The following is a 24,913-nucleotide window of genomic DNA, read 5'->3' on the forward strand; positions in this document are numbered from 1 at the left end:
CGAGAATATGTTGATTTAGGTCGTATGCAACTTGTACCTTATGATCAGTTACATCGATCTGCATATTATATGCCGCATCATGCTGTCACGAAACCCGATAATCCTAGAAAGGTGCGCGTAGTCTTCAACGCGTCGCAAAGGGACTCTAATGATATTTCTTTGAATGATTCGCTGTTGCCAGGACCCAAACTGCATTCTGATATTCTGATGGTCTTGACTAGGTGGCGATTTAATAAATATGTATTTACCACAGATGTGAAAGAAATTAGACAGATACTTGTAAGCCTTGAAGACTGTGACTGGCAGAGGATCCTATGGCGCTACAGTGACGATCAACCAATCATAGATTACAAATGCCTTACCGTGACCTACGGTACAGCAGCTGCTCCTTTCCTGGCACTTCGTGTTATGCAGCAGCTGGCAACACACGGCGCGGCCTCATATCCACTTGCTGCAGAGATAGTAAATAATCAGCTTTATGTTAATGATTTTTTCTCTGGAGGGGATACCATCGAGCTCGCTTTGGAGCGCCGAAATCAGCTGATCGGCCTGCTAGCTACAGCTGGAATGTCATTGGGAAAGTGGGCAGCTAACGCGACCGAGCTTTTGGAAGGTATAGGGCTGTCGGACTCCGACGAGTTTGAATTAAGATTAAACGAGGTAGTATCAACTCTAGGCATCAAGTGGCTCCCTGCTGACGATATATTTATTTTTAAGTTTTTAAATAAAGAGTCAGAAATTGACTATACGAAAAGATCAGTCCTTTCAGAAATTGCTCGGTTGTTTGACCTGCTTGGCTGGATTGTCCCTGTCATTATTACTGCAAAAATTTTATTACAGGACATCTGGCTTCTCGACTTGGGTTGGGACTCAACGTTACCAACTGAGCTGTCACAACGCTGGTCGCAGTTTCAACATGACATGAAAGATATCTCGATACTTCGAATTCCAAGGTGGATTGGCTTTAAAGAGCATGATGATTGGTACCTGCACGGTTTCTCTGACGCTTAAAAAAGGGCATACGCTGCGGCTGTCTACGTGGTAAAACCAGGTACCTCAGTGTCTCTCATATTGTCCAAATCGAAACTCTCTCCGACGAAAGTGTAAACGCTACCCAGGCTGGAGCTTTGTGGCGCAACATTATTGGTTCGATTAATTAAGCACGTCGTCAAGAGCATAGGACACCAACCTGCCACGATCAACTGCTGGACTGACTCCAACGTGGTGCTTGAGTGGCTGAAAAGTCATCCATCGCGATGGCAAACTTTCATCGCCAATCGGACGAGTGAGATCATGTCTACAGTTCCTACGGCAAAGTGGCGACATGTTCGATCCGCTGATAATTCAGCCGACTGCGCTACGAGGGGATTGTCACCGTCGGAGCTGTCTAAACATGACCTGTGGTGGCATGGACCTCCCTGGTTGATGTTAGAAGAGCAAAATTGGCCTTCAAATTCTTTGCTTAAATCCACCGAGGAGGAACAAGTACAAGCCTTTGTCTGTCAGGAGGAGCAAGCATCAATTGGCAAGGATAAGGCATCTCGATCTAGTTGCCTTCCAGCTCTAGAAAAACATTCAAGTTACGCTAAGATTCTCTGAATATTGGGTTACTGTTATCAGTGGCGTTTATTAGTTTCAAAAAAGACCATGGAAAGACAAGGTAACTCTTTAAATATTCTAGAATGGAGAATGTCGCGAATTGTATGTTTCAGAGCAATTCAGAGTTATCATTTTGCAGTGGAGATGAAGAACTTGCTTGATGGCAGGGCTATACAAGCTTGCAGTCCACTCAAGCGTCTCAACCCGTTCATTGACAATCAGGGACTTTTACGTGTGGGTGGTAGACTCGAGCACTCATACCTGCCATATAACGAACGTCATCCAATAATCCTCCCCGGTCGCTGCATATTCGTTAAACGTTTATTGAAAGAAACGCACAAGCTTACAATGCACGGGGGAGTGCAGCTCATGCTTTCGCACCTACGTCGATATGCTTGGATTATACGGGAACAAAGAGTAGCTTCAAGTGTCTTTCATCGCTGCGTAACTTGTCAGAGATTTAATTCAAAGAGTTCAACTCAGTTGATGGGACAGCTGCCAGCTATCAGGTTAAATCCAATTTGTCCTTTTACGCATACAGGTCTGGACTACGCTGGCTCTGTACCTATTTTATTTTCGAAGGGCAGTGGTGCAAAAACCACAAAAGGATATATAGTTATATTTATTTGTATGGTCGTTAAAGCTGTACATATTAAAATTGCGTCAGATTTAAGTACCGAGGTTTTTTTGGCTGCTTTTGCTCGATTTTCAGCTCGACGGGGACTACCTACCGTGATGTATTCTGATAACGCGACTAACTTCAAAGGCGCCGCCACTGAGCTGAAAGGGCTGTTCAATCAAACATCAAAATCCGCAAAAACCATCGCTGACACTATTGCTATGCAGGGAGTAGAATGGTCATTTATTCCCCCGCGAGCCCCTCACTTTGAAGGGCTCTGGGAGTCAGCTGTTCGTTGCTTTAAATATCATTTTTACAGAGTCATCGGACAGGCTAAGCTTACCTACGAAGAAATGTCAACTCTCGCAGCAAAGATTGAGGCCTGTCTAAACTCTAGACCTCTTTGCCCTATCACCAATGAGGCGAGTGGAGACTTGGTGTTGACACCAGCGCACTTTCTGGTGGGATCGTCGCTATTAACGCATCTTGAACCGTACGACGAAACCAAGCAGATGGTTAACTTGAGCAACCGCTGGAGGCTACTCACAGGTCTACGCAACTCTTTCTGGTCCAGGTGGAGAAAAGAAGTCCTACACCATCATTTACAACTCAATAAATGGTTAAAGCCTCAATCAAATATACAAAAGGGTGACGTAGTTTTGCTGAAGGACGAAGCAACTCCGCCAGCTACCTGGCCTCTCGGATTAATCGTTGACACGCATCCGGGTTCCGATGGGCTAGTAAGAGTTGTGTCCGTCAAGACTGCCACCTCCACATTTAAGAAACCCATTGTAAAGGTCATTAAGTTGCTCACTGAACCCGAGCTCGAACAGTGTTATAAGAATCAGTGTAAAAAGGACTCGAATCAATCCGATGTAATAGTGAAAGGCAATTAGTGGCTTATTGACATTTATTTTATTGCGAATTTTATCTTTTGATAATTCAATTTAATTGTTCTAAGCTTATTAATTATTATGTTACTAATTAAAGACATTATACTTGTGTTCAGATTTCGGTTTAGATACCACGAGTAAAAAAAAAAAAAAAAAAAAAAAGGATGGAATTAGTTTGTTTGTAAAAGGATAAGCGATCCTTCTAGATTATAAGTGTAATACAGTCTCAAGTTAAAGAACTGTTAGGATAGACTCTAATCGAAGTTAGGCTTTTCTATCTTTTGATTTTGATGCCATTGCATCAAAGTGAGCGGTATGTTCACCTTAGAAGTAGCAGGTGCTAGTATTCTGACGAGGCGAGCGTTATCATATTCCTTTTATATGCTTTGAAGGAAACATACACACTTACATTAATTTCTTTGTGTCTCAAAGCAACGGCTAATAAATGTGTAGCCCTTTAAGTGTCAGTTTCCCCACTGCCTACTTTTCCACCAGCTTAAGCCTACGAGCCGAGTGCTCTGCTCGAGCTCGGCCTACTCCTTACTCGGCCGCAAACTAGTACGTAGCTCTTCGCAGCACCAATTCCACGACGCGTCGACGTCGACAAGTAGCACATCTCAAGGCCCTTTCGCCATTTTCTTCTCGCCTCGTCAAAGTCCACCTGCGACTTATGTTTCTTCAACAGTCAGGTTTTACTTTTGTATTAGTTTCATTTAATTTAAATTCTTTCTTTTGTTTTTATTTTCGACAGTCATTATACAGTTTAGTAGTCAGATTCAAAGTTTATAATTTTATATCCTTTCAGAGCAATTCTTTAATAGTTTCATTCGCACATTACATATTGCTCACGTGGTTTTACTTTCCTCGTTTAAATATTAAACTCTGCATTACTGTTATTTTACCGTTTTATTTAATAAAATACTCAAGTCTTTTTAAGCACTATTATTACTCGTTTTGTTTTAGTTAATCAACTCCAAGAAATCGTTTATCAAATATCATTGTTTATGTATGCACAACAATTTAATATTTGTTATATGACTAATTTGGCATTCTAAACATCATACAAATTTATATCCACGTAATAATATAAGTTTTTTTTTTTTTAAACTCTACGTAAATTCGAGGCTCGAAATTGAAAATAATTACAATTTTTTGAGCGTGTTAAGTAGAAATAATCAAACCTATTGAACTATTTCTTAGCGCTGCAGCCACTAAACATACTGAAGCTTCTAACTTACTGACAACTCCTGGATACTCTGGTGCTCACGTTTGATAGGCACCTGCTGTTGACGAAAGAATCACTAGAATTATATCAGAGAAAAATCAAAGCGATTTGATCCTTGAGCAAACCATGATTTAGTGCTTTTAACAAAGTTTTTTTTTTATACATTTTTCACAGATAGAAGTGTATGGCACCGTATCTTCTTTACAGAAATAAATTCTTACGAATTCAATAGATTTACAACTTTTAGCAAATTGATATACCTTCTGTACTTCAACAGTGAGTTAAAATCAGACGCAACTCTTAGGTGTACTTCTTTACATTTATTTTCCACGTGCTAAAGTCTTGTAACTGTTTTTGTTACATTCGTGCTTTCTAGAAATTGTCTGTCCTCTCCCGAATAGATTTTTGTTATACAACTAACAGCAAGTAGCTTTGGATTATTAGAGTTGAATGAGGTCCTATCATCATTATGTGGGTATTGATGTAAAAAGGTTGTCCTGGACAACAATGCAAAGTTTTCTACCCTAAATTCTTAGTGTTGCATTATTAATGCTTGGTTTGTATTGGCTTCTTTTTGCCGTCATCCAATGTTTCTGCGAACATCTTTAGAGTAAACTTGCTTATATATGTAGTATTACAAGTACATACTTCCAAAATCAATTTTCAGCGAACACCCAGTAAAATCAGACTGAAGATTATACTGCTTATAATAGAAAAAACACAGTTAACTTAAACTGTGGTCTGTATCTGCAAAACAAAAAAAAAATAACTTTAAAACATATTATTTAACAAAGACAGTCTTTAACTTCTTATAAGCCACTAATTTTATACTTTTAAAGTTTAAAAACCTACTAGTGTTTTTATACATAAGAGAAATTTATAGATGCATGCATTTCATAGGCATATCCTGATAGTGGAATTGCTTATAATTGATTTTTCTTCCCCACTTTACCAAGGGCTGTCTCAGTGGCTCTGTAAAACCACCCAACATAAATCGTTTTATCACCCACCTTATTTTCCCGTATACATTAAATACAATAGGTATAGGTGCTGCTAAATACATTGGTTCGATGAAAACAAAACAATTTGTACAAAATTTTTCATCTTGTAATCTAAGAGCATGAAAAAATCTTTCCATATGTTGTGTTGAGTCAGCGTGACATACTATTTAAGTCTAAGCTTTCACTTAATAACTCGGGACACACGCTAGGCACGTTAATGAGACACGGAGCTAAGGGGACAGTTGTAACTAACGACACGATATTTGCATAGGAGCTACGACTGTTTTAACACAACTTGAAGCGATTATTATGCAAGGAATATCCTGATGCACTTAACATGCACGCGGTACGCCTAAGGTTAGTCGATTTTATCTAGAGCGGTGTACCGAAGGGTATCTCATCCACGATCTAGACGATGCTGGCACTGTTACGGGAAGAAGTTTTGTTTTTCGCAAGTGGGCTCGAATGTATTAATACCGTCGCGAGTACAGATTTTCGCTTAAATTCTGTTAGTTGTTGCTCCGATAGTACCAATACCCTGGCAGATAGAGGCGTGTACGAAAAACAAGTTAACAATTTTGAAGGGGCCACGGATACCAATACCGTGGTGGATATTGGTGCGCGCGTAAACTGACTTTAATAATTTTCAAGGATCCTCGGGTACTAACACCGTAGTGGATATTGGTGTGCGCGTAAACAGCTTTAGTAATGGACTCGGACGAAAAAGATTACAAGCGGAAAAAAAAAAAAAGTACTAAAAAATTATGACTTTTACACTTACATTTATTTAAGTATAACTGGAGTACATGGCGAGCCAGTACGAGCCGAGGTAAGTAAAGAGGTTTCTGCTACGCGCTCGTGGAGGACAGAGTGATAGTAGAGTCAGCCTCTAACTATTCAGTCAACCGTTTGAGGGTTAAAAACAATAATTTACAGGGTCCTTACCTCGTGGTAGACTGGGAGGGGGTAAAAGCGAACTCTTACTTCTCAGTTTACCGCTCGAGGGGTCCGAGTTAGGAGAGTCTCTGGGCCTTTTTATAAGAAGTAGCAGACGTCGGTGACGCGCTGGTTCGATAACAACGCAGGAGAGCTTGCCGGGGAAAAATCTTGCAAAAATGACGATAGCCAAAAATCCTATTGGCTAGAACTGCTCTAGTATAGCCACTCAAAAATTGGCACTTTCCACATCCAGTTCACTCTGCTCTTTGCGCTAAGAGAAGAGAAGGAGATTCACTTGCTCATGCCCTTCCTTGCTCTTTTACATACAAAGTTAACAGGATATTAATATAATTTAACGTTAACAATATGACAGCATTTTATTAACATTCACTAATGCTAAACGCTGGTCGTTTGTGGAACGAAACTCGTTGCTAAAAGAGCGGCAAAAATTGCTTAACAATTTGGTCGATGCTTGGGTGAACAAACGATTGGTGATTTATTAATTAATACTACCACTTAACGCCAAAACGGTGGCTACTGCCGTAAAAACTTATAATTATAATATTAGTGGTGTTATTTATAATAATAATAGTAATAATAATGATTATAATAATAGTAATAATAATAATAATAATGATAATTGTAATAATAATTGTAATAATAATAATAAGAATAGTGGTTGTTAGAATAATAGTGCTTTGCCTGTCGTTAGTTAACACAATTTGTTTCACCGATAGTTTGAATGTTTATAATGTTCCAAAAATAATACAGAATTTTGGTAGAATTTTAGTCAACATGTTTTTCTGCTGCTAGTAGTTGGAGAGAAAGTCATATTGTGGTACCCTTGAAAATCAGAAACTTTTTTACCCCTATTGGAGGCAGGCGTACGGACTTTCTTTCCGGGTCAAGAAAAGGGAAAGGGTTACTTTCCGTTTTCCTTTACACTTGGGAAAAAGTGTTAGCAATCAACTAGATGACAAATTAGACTATTGCAGTATGCTTATGAAATGATTATTGCGATGCAAAAAGGGTTACTCTGTAAATCATGAGCTTGTGACCTTGAATGGTAAAAATCGGGTTACCCCTTGAAGGTTACTAATGTTGTGTATCAGGCTTGTTATGGTTAATATGTAATGTAGCGTTTGTTAGTGGTGTAGTGTGTACTACTGGTTGTTTGTGACGATTCTGGCTTTTACTAATGTTTTCGCTTATTTCTATGTATTAATTCTAAGCTATCCTAATGTTTAACTTTATACTAATCTAAAAATATATTTGCATTTAGTATTTCAGCTTAACTGTTTACAGTTAAACTTTTGCATCTATGGTTGTCAAATAATATTTTGTTCGTCATTTCTGGTCAGCATAGGCCAGCGTGCATGTACATCATTGTCATTGTACCGCAGGTATTAGTAACTTGCAGTTGATTCACCTCTTTTTAGATGCACGGTGGTCCTTGCTCAAGTGCTTTTAAAACAACATTCCTAGGGAATGAGCAGGGTAAAAATTATTGGTAATTATTAGTTCACCAACGTTACAGTTGAATGGAAAATGGGTCAATCCACTACATACAAGCAACACTTTAATTCCAGACCATTAATCACAAATGCTTATAACTTTAGGTTATGTCTGTTGAGCTATTTTCTTGACTGGACTTTTAATAACTGATGGTAAACGATTGTATACAAATAATTATATTTTCACATATAATACTACATTGTTTATAAAATCACTGACACTACTGTAGACATTTTAAAAAATTCATAAAAATGTGAAAAAAGCTTTATGAAATAGGTCCTGCACCAATTAAGTGCATGTTACGTTGGCCTTACTTCATGCAGAATCCAAGTGCAGTTGAGACTTTATTAATTTACCTTAAGCTTTAATAAATATTTATGATGAAGGTAGTATTATTTGAATAGCTGGAATTACAATGGCAACTGAACAATAAACAAAATCAGAATTTTTGTAAACACGTAATTGTATATTTCTACAATAACCTTGCACATTGCATCTTTTGCTAATGAAGATTCTAGAATATAATTTTCACTACACTCATCACTTTGCTGCTAAACGTACATTTTTGTTTGTCGAAGAGACGCTTATGTTTCAAACTACAATCATTATTATGACTATACTCATCATTATATTGTTTATATTAGCTGCATTTATATTTACTGGAAACGCACACTTCTAACACATAGCTTAATCACAGATCATAATAGATCATAATTATTAATCATCATTTTTACATCTACTTAAAAATAGCCACAGATCTCACTCTCCAATCTTTATAGTAACTTTAGAGCTTTTGGTCAAAGAAAAAAGGCTTATTTTATTATGAGTCAGAGCAACAGAGCAAAAAATCCAGAAAAATGGCGGTCCTTCATGAAAATATAAAGTTTAAGAAAAAAATGTAACATAACACTTTAGGTAGTTGGCTTCGATAAATCAACAAGTTATTGTTCTTTTTTCTGCAAAATAATTGAAAAGAGGCTTTTTTTCAGTTTCTATTAAATATCATGAAAAATGTTGGTTTTGGAGAAAAATGTAACGTACAAAAAATGTTTATCTGATTATTTAAGATAAAGGCTGAGTATAAGAAGAAATTAGAAAATTATTTCTATTGTTTTAACAAGCAAGAAAGCTAAAACGCAGAAAAATTAAAGTGCATAAAAGTGCATGCTGCAATATTAAAAATTAAAAAAAGTCAAATAATTTAGAGCGATTAGTATGGTTTTTCTTGCACCCCATATCTCATCGCAAAATTTCCAAAGAGCGGACTGCTGGAGAATTGTGACTTAAAAACTTTGATTGTGTACAAAATGTGTAACGAGCATGGCATCGGTGTTTAACTTTTTGGAATCAGTGAGTAATAACATTATCCATACATCCTTAGAAAGAAGATTTCTGAATAAACAAATAAAAATGTTATTAACAAAAGACAAAAAACACAAGGCCACATTTTCTTTAATTTTTAACTTAGATAACAATAACTTATTGCAATTGATTACGCTTATTGTTACACGAATTTAAAGGAAAAAGTTGCTGTAGGACTAATACAAGCCAAGACACAATGCTCTTTATTTTTACGCATTTCAGCAGTTATATTCAAATAAATTGTGTATATACCCTTGCGGATTAATGCACTTTAATATGAAAAAAAGGCATTTTAAGTTAAAATTTGTATTACAATTCGTTTTGTTCAAATTCAAACTAACTATGTAAAAAAAGATACAGTGAAACTATATGCAATTTTTTTTGGGTATTTGTCAAAAAAATCTATGTGTGATGAACATCCTGAAAGGACGTTCACTGGCATGTAATACTATGTCCTTGAAAAAAGCAGTACTATAGGATGGTTTGTCTTAATTTTTTGAATACAATTAGATCTTACGTATAAAGTATTGAGTAGGAATAAGTATGTGAGCGTAAAGTTAGAGATGTAATCAGAGTAGGTGGTAGGAGGTTGTTTTTAAATCATCAGAAGATTTGATCAAATTTTATAATATTACACTGGACCTTCTTTATATTGTTTATTAAGTATTAAGATATTTATTGAAACCACACTTTAACTAACGTAGGTATAAACGATAATGTTTTATAAACGATATATTTATATGTATAATTACATTATTTGCCATATAATTTGATAGAAGCAGAACTTTTAACTTGGGTACCTAAGCATCCACTGTCCACTGGTTTATTCCTAATCCTTAAATCAGTTAGCTTAAGGGTAGTAATAAGTGGCCGACCCAGTACGAGATGTGGACAAAAGTTACACTTTCATGACCACGGGAAAATGCAGGCAGAAAAAAACCACAGAAATTTTCACTGTAAAAAACAACTGTAATTCTGAGATAATTTAACCTTATGTACATTTTTAATGCAATGGTATATAGATTTAAACCATAGTTGGCACTAATTTTTATGGTAAATGGAAAAATTTTTCCAAATTCAATATTATTTTTACCATACGGCCACAGTGACATTTTCACCAAAAGAGTACATATAGCTATAGGTAACTCTTCACGTGGGCTGAAGGAAAAAGCCGACCACCTGACTAGTTATCTGCTGCAGCATGGACTAACCTACAAATTTTGAACCTGTGTGGATATTTGCATTACTAGAACTGGTACTTGACGCATTATTAAAAACATGATGTAGTCCTCTTTTACTCTATAAGCTACCCAAATAAGATACCCTTACTTTCATCTATACGTGTACTGATTTCTGTAATAAAGATGTTACGTCTATTCCTATCTCTCAGCAGATATCTGGCTAGTCCTTCCCTTCAGCTCACGTACGACCCTACAATTTATAGCTATGTGCTCTTTCAAGGGAAATTTTACCGTTACCGTACAGTAAAAATTATACTGAATTTAGGATAAATCTTACAGTTATCATAAAAAATTGTCGTTTATTACGGTAGATGTTAATGTACCATTATGGTACAAATTTGCGTAATGATAAATAATATCAGGATTTCTGTTGCTTGTATGGTAAGAACTCCTGTGGCTCTTTTTTGCAAGAATAATACTCAGAATGTTTTAATTGAATAAGCAAGTGTACCATTTAACCCATGATTGCAGGTGAATACAAATTTATTACCAAATAGCCTATCTACAGGAGGAAAAGATTTGTGCAAAGTACTTAGAATATCTGTTTTTACGAATAGCATTAAACTCAAAAACAAAGCATTGTCACAGTTTGTCTGAAATTAAAGTGATTTTATTTTTAAACTTAAAAATAAAGTGTAGTACCTGGTACAAAATACCTGTCTGACCATATGAAAAATACATGAAATGCGTAAATTCGATGAGCAAGTGTACCGTTTACATGCACAATTTCAGGTTTCTAAAAAATATATATGTCAAAATTACTTATCCAAAGAAATAAATTTTTTGTGTATAATCATAAAAACATACGTTTTTATAGATGGCATGAAAAGAAAATCATGTATTAATATTTTACATATGAAATTAAAATATTCTTTTAAAGAAGAAGAACGAGCCATTAGTTACTTGTACAAGATACCTGTCTGACTGTGTGTCAATTGAATATTTTAAATCACAGTAAAAGTACCTAAATTAAATGAGCGAGCTTAGAGTTTGAACACATGATTGCAGGTCAGTAGAAATTTAGATTTAATAAGTCAAAGAAAAGAGTTAAAATTGCTCAAACAATTACAAATGTATTGGAAAAAATTAGTATGCATTTTTCTTATACTCTTTATTTATAGTTAATGGTTAAAGTACAAAGATTTCATGTGTTCTTTAATCCAAGAGGCTTTGAGGTCTTTTTTAGTAATGTTTTCCAAGGTTTTAAGATATTTTCTAAGACTCTCACAAATTTAAGAAATTCAACAATTAATTTGCAATGTCTTTTTAGTACGTGGGGATAGTAACGAACATCGTTAATCAATCATTGTAACTCTTCGATATTTGATATTACGGTGGCTATAAGCGCTTATTCTTAATACAGATGGACGTATTTTTAATTAGAAAAACTCAAGATCACACCCAGAAAAGCTGTTATGCGTCTGTTTTTTGATTTAATTGTTTTTTAGAACATAGTTTCTTTTTCGCGCTATGACTGTTGGGCGAATGGGGGCTCGACTGAAATAAGTGTAACAAGACTCTTTTTCAACCTCACTATAGTATGACAGTCGTCCATAAGGCTATATACATTCCCACACACAGCTCTTTTTCTCTCTCTTTCTCTTCATGCACTCTTACTGGAGGACCTGACGGCTCTGTTTTGTTAGGCCTCCGTCGGTTGTACTCGGCCGGTATCTCCTCCCCCCCGCGTCACGTACCGTCAGCATTACCAAAAAACTTACAGCGGCCACTGTAAGTATATAAGTATAGTTTGACTTGACATACAAAGTATTAGTCTCTTCCCACTTTCCACACCTTACGCTATTGCACATGTTACACTGGCTCTAAGACTAGCTGTTTAGTTCATTGGCCGGAAATAAAAATACGATACAATCTTACATTTTTTAGTTGATGAAAATTGAACATTTCCCGACAAAATTTCCCCAAAAATATAGGAAAAACAGTTTTTTCCAAATCAGAAATTGACTTCATTTATTTACTTGAAAATTTATGGTGAATTGCAAACTTTTTATTTGAGTTTTGTTTTTATCTCCACTTCTATTACTCATAGAGTAATTTTATAACTGTCAATCTTGTTGTCACCAAGTTTCCGATAAAACTGTCTTTGTCAAGAATTCATTATTTATTGTTATAACAACTAATGATAACAAAGGATGAAAAAAAAACCAGTGAACAGTTGTTGCTTTGGTACTCAAGTAAGAAGTTATACTTTTTATTATTATAAGGCAAATAATGTGATTATAAATATAAGTATACCTCGTATGAAACGATATTTTGTACAAACGTAGTGCAACTATCGTTGGAATGTGTATACCTGCGTTAGTTTGGTGTGATTTCCATATATATTTTAATGTGCAATAACAGAACAGTTACAAACAATATTTTGTGGCACAATACAAAATAAACAAAATGGCAGCTGGCCAGTACAAGACTGTGATCTTTTATCAAGTCTTACGATGGTTTCAAAACAACTTTCTAAGAAAATAAGAAATACCCCTGTAAAATAACAGATCGTTTAACTGTACTTTTTTTCACATGTTTAATTTAAAAAATTTGCAATTTAACATGTAACCTTAAGCGAAAATCCCTTTAAATTGGATCTTAAAAATCTATTTTTGTTTGTATGAAAGATTACTATTGGATAAACCTGTTTCATTATCGAATGGATCTGTAATTTTTAATTTATTTTTTTTTAAATAACACAAAACAAGAAGGGTTCAAGTATGCGTTAAAGCATGAGTTCATCCTTATGAAAAAATGACTTCAAACGTTGTAGCATATTTATATTTGCGCTCCTCCCACCTCTCTGAATTTTGTTATCAATTACAAAGGAAGAACTGCTATAGAAGATTATGTAATAAACACTAATTATTGTATTCATACAATACGGAATCTTTTTATTTTGTTTCTGAAAATTCTGCAAAAACGTCAAAAAAGTTGTATAAATAATAATTCAATTATCTTAAAAGTAACAAATTACTGATAAGTAAATAAATCTTCTTAATTAAAAAAAAGCATGTACGAAAAAAAATCATTTTATTAAATAACTTATTTATTTAATGCATAATAAAACTAAGTGAATAAAAACACAACAAATGAGAACTTAGACTGAAAATAATTTACATTGAAAATAATAAACACTGAAATTGAGTTACAAACTGTAAAATAAAGTGACGTAATCAATTTTTTTATGTTGGGCTCTTGGTTAAAAGAAAATATCATTAAAATTAGGAATGTGTCATGCAATGATGTTTTGTGGCGTGATGTGGTGCTATGACATTGTGTGGTGTACTGGAGACCAGAAGTACGTCAACAGGGGCTAGGCAAAGGGGGAGAATCAAGAAAAATCCACTTCTGTCACACTTTTTTTTCAAGGTCACTAAACTGAAATCGGTTATTTACTCTGTGGAGTAGAACGCATTTGTAGAAATATAACTTTAAAAATTTTCAAACCAAAAAACTTTTTATCGGGGTAGAAAAAAAACTACCATGTCAATTAGAATGTAACATGGATATAAGGTTGCACAATAAGCTATTTTTATAGGTTATTGTAATTAATTTTTTGTAGTGATATTTTTAAGTATTAATGCGAGCTTAATTGTTTGTTTACAAGAATAATTGTGCTAATATGTTGACACAGTCACAATTTATTTTTTTCTGATCCCGGAGGACAGGTGCAAACACCAAACAAAATTTGTAACTGTACTCGAACCTAATACATACTCAAACTACCAATTTACTTGGTCAGTTTACTCTTAATGAAATGTTGTTTTTTTTTTTTTTAAATGTTTCTGTAAGGTACTGTTAATCATTATATACATTATAATTATATTTTATCATTGGTTTTTTAATTGTATTAACTTGGTATTGTATTCTATACATTATGACTCCATATAGCCAACGTCTACAAAAAAGCATATGGATTCACGTTCTAACCAGGGGTTCGTAGACCCTTCAAAACTGGTTTTTTTTTTTGTGTAACTTTATCAGTTTTTTGAATAAAAGACTGAAAAGTATTTTAATTTAATCGTTTCATTGAGCGTATCAGCTATGGTAGGTATGATATAAATAAAGTCACATATCACGTCATAAACTTTTATAATGTACATACTTTCATACTTCATACATGTAGTATTCCTAAAATTTGTGTTATTCCTAGTCATTCTTTTTTAAATATCTTACTATGGATTCTTACTTAACTAAAATTTTCTGGATTTTTCACTTTGTAAGGCTATATGCTCTGATACGTAGGAAAACTCCTTTTATGTTATGTGATCTGAAAAAGCTCCTATAGCTTTGTATGATATTTTTTTTCGGAATTTTTTTTAAAACGCTTTGAGGTACAAAATAATTATCATGTTAATCATATAGTTGATAGGATGAGGTGCAATACACCCTTAGAGTTATTTTTTATCTTAACAACTACAAATAAAACTCTTATTCACCGCTAATACATGACTTATGAATATAATGTCCAACAGAAGAAATATGTTGGCAAATTACTGTTTAAAATACGTATATAGTATGTTGTTGTGGTAATGTTTCATGATTCATTGAACATCGTTTTATTATATGATTGTTAAAATTTTTCTTACCGTAAGAATCTTGTAATATAATCTGGCCAATTGTTTGGAAACATTACTAAAAAAAATCCGTTGGCAATTAAAATCATTCCTGCAAGCTTCATACCTACGAAATGGGCTCCATAAAGGATTACATCTAACGCTAAAAAACGTCATTTCAGAATAAAAAAGTTGTACTTCAGTACAATCTTTGATAAAAGTCAAATTCAAAATTTATTTGTCAAAATATTTTTTTAAGATAAAATGTCTTTGAGGACACTCTTCGATAACTTTAAAAGGAATATTATGTGGTTATATGTAGCAATGCTTTACAATATTAATTGTTAAATAATTCAAGCTAATTTGTTAAAGTAGGCTTGTGGTATTGTAGTTTTTGATATCATTACTCCGTATTTAGCAAAAGTTTGATACCTTGAAAGTGATAATATACATTAGGAAAAGCTTGTTGGAAGGTGTCAGATTATTATAAATTGAGTACATTTTCTTAAAAACAATGAAATTATTAGGGAGTGTCAAAGAACTACTGTTGATAAACACAGAATTGAATAAATTAGTATTAAAAACTAAAAAGTCTACAATAGTTCTAGAATTTCTTAAAATATGTATGTTTTAATCCGGAATGTTTTCTTATACACTTTTTCTCTTAAACATAAATCATCAGTGTTACTTTACTGCATATATAAATGCATTTTTGCACTGTATTCAACTACAAATTTTCAAAATTAGCGAGTACAATATGTGCTTACGTATTTAGAATAGCATTCATCAAAAAAGTATTAAATGGCATAAGTACTTAATGCAAAGAACTAACGAAAGCATGGTATAAGACGATAAAGAATTTTATGACACAAGTATGTGTCACGTCCAGTGACGGCTACCCATAGTTGGTAGCAAATACTATATGGCATCTCTTGGCTTAAGAGCCACACCCCTGGATCAATACCATTGCACGATCGTTAGATCACCTGCTCACTAACAATTCCCGTTCCCCAACTCCATGCCCACCAAATTCTACATCTGGCCTAGGCCTTTAGCTGCACTTTCTTTTAGGAATAGGTTAATAAAATTTATCTCTACTCCTTGACTTACCCTAGGTGTTACCCCCGATTATTGATCCGATTGAATGTTTAAACAGGACCGTGTCCTGCGGGTTTGCTTGCTTTCTTTGAAAAGTAGCTGATCGGTAAGCAAGTAGCTGGTAATAATAAAGCAAGTTATGTTATTTAACGTTCGTCTTATTGTTTTATTTATTGTTATAATGTTTATGATTAAGCAAAACAATTTTGACTAAGTACTTATTTCTTATAATAAATTACTGACTTAACACGCAATATACTTCATCGGCCATCGCAGGAGAACTGTTAACTTCTGATCGTCCATTATTCGTAAAGGTACTGGTAAATTTCTTTTAATATTTAAGTTGGATAACAACACTGTTAAAGACAAATACATTTGCTGTGCGCTGCATGCTACATTTAAATACTGGTGCGCTAAAGTTACGTCAAAGAGCCATGACGTAACAATTAAAGGCTCGTCCTAAAAAAACTACAACTTTTTACATAGTTACAATGGACAAACACTGTCTTGATGAATTCAAAACTTTAATAACTCACATCAGTAGAGTTAAACCTTTTTTCACACCAAAAAACCAGCCAATTTTACGAGAATGTTTGACTTAGTCACAAATGAGGCAAAAAAAAAAAAAAAACTTACCTGACACTATAAAACTCATAAACGCTCACAAGATCAAGAAAATAGTTGCATTTTTATCAAACTTAAACACAAAAGTCATTACAAGTGTTTGTCAAAACACAATACTACTTGACATTTTAAAAGATTTGCTAATTTAAAACATAAGTTCCTTAGAAATAATGACTACAATTCAGAAAAAAGAAGCCATCGCCAACTTTAACGAAGAAACTAGTAAATTGTTATCAAATCACATTGAAATGACTGAAAATTTTTCAAAATTAGACCTCAACACCCCACTTAATTCAAACATGAAAGCACAGCTTATCAACCCTAATGAAACAAATTATGATTTTACAGGACAATAATGCAACCAAATCGATTAAAACAAAATGACTAACACTTTAAGTACTGGTACAATATCCAACATTATCAAAACACCTAGAGTCAACTCAGTTTTCAACACAATAATCACTCCAGTTTTCATAAAAAAAAAACCTCCAGCACCCCTTTCCAAGCAATTAACAGCTTGTTTAACATAAATAATTGAACTGTGGCAGCCATTTGCAATCCTTCTATAAAAAACGATTAAAAATGATACCCACATACAATTGATCAAACATCCCTTTATCAACCTTTCAAAACGGGTGCAGAGAATCATACCACATAATTCCAAGAAAAAATGAATCTGATTTAGCAAAATTAATTAAAATGCAACTCTGAAAAAAAGCAGTCTTCTTCACAAAAAATAAGACTTTTGACAGCATCTAAGAAATAGCAATAATTTGTACAAACATTTTTGAATCCGCAAAAACATGGCATAATAGAGTTAAAGGCACTGCGTAAAAGTTTGTTGAAGCAACTGTCCACAACAGTTGAGTAAATTAATTAGGAATCCTGTACTAAATTAGAACAAAATGAAGTTAAATATTTCATCAGAGGGCTACACTGGGTACTTAAAGCACAGATATGCCACGCGAACAACCATAAAACTGCCACACCTTAAGCTATAGAGATCGAAAGCGACTTCACGTGCTACGAACCCAAAAATTAACAAGAATCAGTGAAAATCAAAACTAATAGACAAAGTCAAGATGCACGAATAAACTTAATCTCAACTCCAGAAAAGTGCCAAATGTGTGAAAGACGAGGGCACTCAGCAGGCAATGGCTAGTATCGCTATAATACTAGTAAAGCTGACTTACGCCAAGTCACGCCTATGTACAACTCTACACCAACCATAACTGAACGTCATTTAAGCCACTTCCATACATAAATATACACACAGTAACCAAAAAAGGTTTGGTCATAGAATCAATCATAACATAAAAATATTGTACCAACATTTTAAGCTAACAACCATGCACCAAACAAATTTACACAACAACAAACTTCAAACTCTATTAAAAACGATTGAAACAATTAATAAGCATACAACTATTGCAAAAAAATTACGTCACTAAAAAAGTAGACGTAAAAAAGGCCTACAACGATAAAATTAAGCAAGAGGCATCAGGAAATGATTCAGGTTTCTTTTAGAGAGGAAGCTTGAAGGAACGCAACGATGTAACACAAACATCTTCCCAAAACAGACAATAGTCAACAAACCTATATTACTAAATATTAAAACACAAAAAGCTTTGGTGATAGCTAAATGTTGTGAGATCAATGGCCCTTCGTCACTGATTCTCGACACCACTGCAGAGGCGCCACTTATTAAAAAATCCATTATCCTACCTACCATCATAATTTTTTTAGATACCATGCTGCACCTAAAAGTCATCATGAATGGAAAAATTAAAAGCGAAGAGTATATCAGTTGAAGCTTTTATCAATGCTTCTTCGAATTTCACATCATAACAGATGATTTTTCTATAGAAACAAACGGCCTTACAGGGAACAAGATATTTTATACTTATTAACTACAAATTAATTACTATAAAAACTATTAAAAAATACGAAACAATATGATACCTATCGGAACCAGAATAAATAACAATAAGCCTTAACAAAAACACCGTAAAAATTTCGTTATACATGCAAAGATTTCATACAACTACGTACTCGTTAAAAAAACAGAGCACTCTTACTCAGAACCTCTAAAAACTGAAAAACCTGAACTCAGTAGTAATTAAGTAAACAAAAATCCTGAATTATCAAACATCTTTGAAATCCAAAATCACGAAACAAATAGCTGTTTTACAAACAACAAAATAAAAAATCAAAAAACAAAAAGTTGTTCTGCAAACTTCCAAATCCGAAATCAAGATATAAAAACTCTTGTTACAAACTCCAATACCTAAAATCCAAAAAATCAGAAAACAAACAACCATGGAACAAAAATCCAGAACCTTAAACTTATGAATAATTAAGTATCCGTAATCGAAAATCGAAAAATTTAAACTTTAATAAAAATATTACAAATTGCCAATGTGGTTGAAACAACACCGTCCCAAGACCCAAATTAAAAATCATAACTACAATCCATCTCAAAAACCACTTATAGCTGTATACGTGCAGTATTGTAATAGAAATGAAAGTGGGATAAAAAAAGAACTACTTAAAAAGCTTAAAAGTGGAAAATAATCCTCAAAACACCAAAATATAGATTTCGACTATACCTAATAATTAAAACTATCTCAAAAATATTCCAACACTAAATAGCAAAAAGGTCTGTAAATATTGCACAAATGGATGGAAACATATTTAAAAAAAAGAACTTCTCAGAACATTATACAAGCGAAGGAATACACCAACAATTGCATAAAAAATCTTAAATTACAAACAGAAGAAAAATATTCTCTAAACATTAAAATTTAAAGATCTTGAACAAATAAGTGCACTTGAAAATAACACCATGTGAGATAAGGATTCTAGACTTATCACACCTTGAACACATTAAGCATAAAAACACAGAAAAGAAATAATAATAGAACATGCCAACTAATTTTACCTTGAAGGTGAAAGTCTACCTGTGACGGACCTTATGAAGCTGAATATCCCGACAGTAACTAGTACCCTCATTAAAACTAAATCTTCCCAGCAACCTTCCGTTTTACGAGAAGAAATAAACAAACAAGTCAAAGAATTGCTTGACAACAAAGTAATTGAGCTTTCCATTAGCCCTTACGTAGTGCCTGTTTTCTGCGGGCCAAAAAAGCCAAGACCAGACGGACAAAAAAGTTGCAGAGTCATAATGGACTTTACAAAACGCAATGACGTAAAAATTCTAATTTATTGACACATAATTCTTACCTTAATAAATAAATTAAATATTCAGGAAAAATAAAATAGACACTGTATGACAAAGATCGTTACAAGGACGCGAGATAAAAAGACGAATAAGATACGCTACTACCGTGTCACATGAGACATAAGCTCTAACAGTAAGTCAACGACAGTTCAGCGTATACCGCTCCATATATATCACTCGGTGAACTTAACACTGCAACGCCGAGGCAACAATTTCAAAGAAAAATATACTGTAAGTAAAATACTTTGGGCCGATGGCTGACGAATAAAAGTTAAATTTATTTGTTCGTAGAACGAATCTATGAGTTCCGCCCTTCAAATATAGAAGTTCGGACGTAACAAATTAGCATTGCTTCGAGAACTAAGCATTTTGTTTCACTTGGAGTATGCTTCAACCAAATCGAAATTTTTTTTTTTATTCATTTTTCTAAATTACTTTATTGTCTTTCTTTAACTATTTTCAAAATTTTTTTTTTTGATATATATAATGGATCAGACACTTAAGAACGCAAACAAAATAACAGATGTAGCTACAAGGGTACAGTTACTTGAACAATATCATAGGGAAGGAGGCTAAATAATCACTGGAATTTGTTGAGTTATAACGCAACGTAGCCCTAAATAATTTAGCTTTACGTATAAGTCAAGCTGCCTTACACATACTAATATATAGTGGTTAAAAATTACCTCTTAGAGATTTTTTATAAGATGTTGAAAATAGTAAGTCCCTTATCTCATATGCGGAAGATCCTATATTTTTAAAAATAGTCATTTCCAGACTAAAGGAAAGAGCAAGAAGTTGTCGAGATGGATTTACAATAAATACATTAGACGATCGTATACGCTATTTAAAGGCATACTTTGCTCCTTCTAAAACTTACAATCAATACATTACCAACATTAATAATATTCAATTAAAATAGGAGAAAAGGGCTCACGATTTTCCCGAGAAAATTTCCCAACTCACTGATCAAGGCACTAGAGCAGCTAAAATAGGCCGATGGATTCAAGGCCAACATGATATCAAACCTACTAAAAATGATGGCCAGTGTTTTATAAGTAGTCTTAGAAGCAGAAGTTGGAAAAATATTATACCCCAATACTCAGGCTACCATGTACCATCAGAATTCACATATGTACCTTGCTCAGCAGTTACACCCTACAGTAAGACAGAATTTGTTAGTATACCAACAAAATAGACAAGGAAATTTTTCATATTTTTAGTCTAATCAAAACGATATACAACAAGTTGACTATAACGATCCCAACATGTACAATCGCGGTAATATATTTTATTACTACAACCCTAATGACACAAAAATTTTCCCGACTACGTTTAATTCAGACGGGAGTACACTACCAGAGCCAGTTCCTTAATATTAAAATAATGACTCAAACAATCAATCAGGAAAATTTTTGCAAAAATCCAATAAAACGCATTTCTATCAGCCTTAGAACGATTCCTGGAAAAACCATTAAAATTTTGATCCCACACAACCAACGGAGCACCAAAATCAACTATTAGCCTACTTAAATTGCCTCTTTCACACAAGCTTACTACAGTGTGTATTTAGTAAATCGTCTACTTTTCCAATAAAAAATCACTCCTCCACTTGCAATAACGTTCAGATACCACTTGAATTGCAAAACAACACATGTTTTCGCTCAAGGTCGAACTCTTTTAATAATCAGCAAAATTTCAGACCCAGTTTCCCTAATCCAGGCCATTCTTGGAACATGAATGGTGCTCGACAGCCAGACGCAGTGGCAAGCAAAAACCTGAATCAGCGTTTACTGACGAGCCAATTTGTGCAATCGTCCGAGTGTCCGTCGCAAAAAACATTGGCAATGCACCAACAAAATTTTACAATTAAATAAAAGTAAGGCCACTTTTATAATAGATACAAAAGCTGACGTCAATGCTATAAAAATACTTTCATTGCAACCAAATATTATAATAAATACTGATACAAAAAATGCTCTTGTTAGATTAACTTCTTAAAATATCATAACATTAGGAACAGTACCGTTGAAAATATTTCATAAAAATTACGTTTTTCACGTCTTAGCACAAGAAACACTCCTCAGTAAGACAGGAATATTAGGCAATTCATTTCTAGCTGAAGAATGGGCCAGGCATTGTTATGATACAAGAGCTTTGATACTTAAAAGAAGACCTAAAAGTCCCATTCCATTTATAGGGTGAGTTATAACAATAAGCAACGAAGAACGTGGACTCAGATTGCTTGATACACTGACAGAATATATAAAGAATAAAAATTATTTTTACGAAATTATAGATGATATTAGCATGAATAAAGAAAACTCGAAATCTCTTTCAACTTCTTAACGTTTTAAACCTACACGAGTAACCTTTAGTTAAAACCGTGTACGTAAAATACCAGCAAGAATGAGAGTTTCCATGAAGATTCGTGTAACGCAAACTAACAGCCACGGACAAGCATACTTGTGCTTGATAAAAACTATTCCTGGTATATTAGTACGGACATTACGAGTATACTGGTGAGGCATTTCACGTCAAATCGCACAGGCTGCGCGCGAGACCACTTTTTATGCTTTGATTACAGTATCAAATTAATGAGGAAGATAAGTCGGAGTCAGCATTTCCGACGTATTTTAACCTCAGCTTTTCAATGAAATTATTAAAATTACAAAAAAAAGTCAACATAACCTCAAAAAATATAAAACATGTTATATCTTCAAAAGGGTGTCTCAAATCTTTTTTTTTATTATCTAAAACAAAAGAGGAGGTTTTTTTTACGTTGGTATAGTGATTTTCAGAGTGTCAACTATTATATTATTCGAGAAATCTAACGTCAAAGTCTATGCTCTCGTACCGCCGCGACGGACGGCCTGGCGGCGGACGTAGCGCCGCATTTGTACCATATCTTACGTTTGAAAACAACGCAATATTCCTAATAAATGTTTTATAATAAAATAAAGTATTAACATGTTTACATAATAATAAATAATTTGTATTTATTTAAACTTTAATTCAAACTTTAATACTGTGCACTATGCAATATATTATTGTATCGTATAAAAACAATTAAATATTTTTCTTTACCTTTGCAGTTTTCTTGAGAGTAGATTTTTTAATTTTTATAATGTAAACAAACAAACTAACCTTAAAATCAAATAAGTTACTTTTTATTAAAAAGACAACTTCTGAACCTTCAGTTGTACTTACCAAATTTTTTCGAAATTCAATAAACTCTACAAAGAATAGCAAATTCACAAAATACATTATTTAAGCAAACAAATCTCAGAATTATTCGATGCCGTAACCTTTATCACGATTAATAGAGTAATAAAATTTTGCTACTGTAAATGAACTCAGAGGAAGAGAACCATGCCTGATATCAACACTATTATTGATATGTCTAAATAATTATTGTAAAAAATAATACTGTATCAACATCAACTAATAATTTAAGGCTAAAGAAGCAGACTTCTCGGTTCGGTGGGTCACAAATTGCTCTATATAGCACACATGCAGCGCCGCACCGCGCCCCACCGGCCAGGCCATCCGTCGCGGCGGCACGAGAGTATAGACTTTGACGTTAGATTTCTCGAATAATATAATAGTGGACACTCTGAAAATCACTATACCAACGTAAAAAAACCTCCTCTTTCGTTTTAGATAATAAAAAAAAAGATTCGAGATACCATTCTGAAGATATAACATGTTTTATATTTTTTTGAGGTTATGTTGACTTTTTCTTGTAATTTTAATAATTTTATTAAAAAGCTTAGGTTAAAATACGTCGGAAATGCTTACTCCAATTTATCTTCCTCATTAATTTGATACTGTAATCAAAGCATGAAAAGTGGTCTCGCGCGCAGCCTGTGCGATTTGACGTGAAATGCCTCTAGTATGTCATTTAGATTATGCAAGGTACCAGCTGCACTCAAAAAACTCATGGATTCTGTATTATTGGGATAGCAAGGCACAAGACTATTTATATTTTTAGATGATATTCTAATGTGTGCCAAAAATTTAGAAACACATGAAATAAAGTAAGAAAATTATTTGATAGACCATCAGATGCTACGTTAGAATTACAGCTATGTGAATGCGAGTTTTGTACTCCTAACGTCATATATTGAGGACATAAAATAGGTGGTTATGGAGTAAAATCCGATCCCAAGAAACTTTAAGCAGTTAAAAATTTCCCAACACCAACAAATTGTACGAAAATTCGAGAATTTTTAGATCTCACAGGATATTATAGACAATTAATTCAAAATTATGCTAAAATGACAGAGCCGTTAACCCTATGATAATGAAAAAATCAAAATTTTGATTGGACTGAGACTCAGGAAGAGAGCTTTGAAAGATTGAAATCAGCCCTGTACGAGGCCCTGGTACTTGTATGTGTCGATCTCAACACACCATTTATTCTAACTACCAACGCATCCAACTAAGCTCTCGGCGCTTTTTTAAGTCAAGGAAAACCAGGAGAAGACCATCCCATAGCGTACATACCTCGCACTCTTAATAAATGCGAAAGAAATTACTCTACTACTAAAAAATAGTGTTAAGCAGTAATAGCCGCCGTACAACATCTTTGACACTATTTATATGGACGAAAATTAACAGTTTACGGTGACCATGACCCTTTGACATGAATTGAATCAATAAAAGATCCCATACGTTGCCTTAATCGATGGAGAGCAAAACTCCGTGGGTACAACTACGCTTATAAGTATAAACTTGGACGGTTAAATTCAAATTCTGACGCTTTATTGCGTAACCCTGCGGATTCTTATAAAATAAATATTGTTTAAAATAATATAGGCTTGAAGGGGAAGCGTAAAAGGGTCAGAAAAATTGTAACATCGAGCAGTCATAAAAGCAGTAGTCGCTCTAACAGTTTGAGCTCTGGCAGCGAGTCTAGTAATCATGGAACATTACAGTCCCGTATGTTACCCTTAAAACCTGATTTAAAAATCCCTCGACAAACAAAAACA

The 24,913-nt window shown here is 33.9% G+C and overlaps 1 protein-coding gene across 1 annotated transcript in view; it reads right to left on the bottom strand.

The window, feature by feature from the left end:
* Window positions 1-24,913, bottom strand: part of LOC106640732 (solute carrier family 35 member F3) — a 516,306-nt gene that overhangs the window by 88,535 nt on the left and 402,858 nt on the right. Inside the window, exon 10 of the mRNA XM_089592356.1 lies at window positions 14,990-15,119. Coding sequence (XP_089448482.1) covers window positions 14,990-15,119 — 130 coding nt within the window. The remainder of the gene's footprint in view (window positions 1-14,989; window positions 15,120-24,913) is intronic.

This window comes from Copidosoma floridanum, unplaced genomic scaffold, assembly GCF_036245765.1.
Source record: "Copidosoma floridanum isolate Cflo_tuat_1 unplaced genomic scaffold, Cflo_Japanese_pri ptg000016l, whole genome shotgun sequence".
Lineage (NCBI taxonomy): Eukaryota > Metazoa > Arthropoda > Insecta > Hymenoptera > Encyrtidae > Copidosoma > Copidosoma floridanum.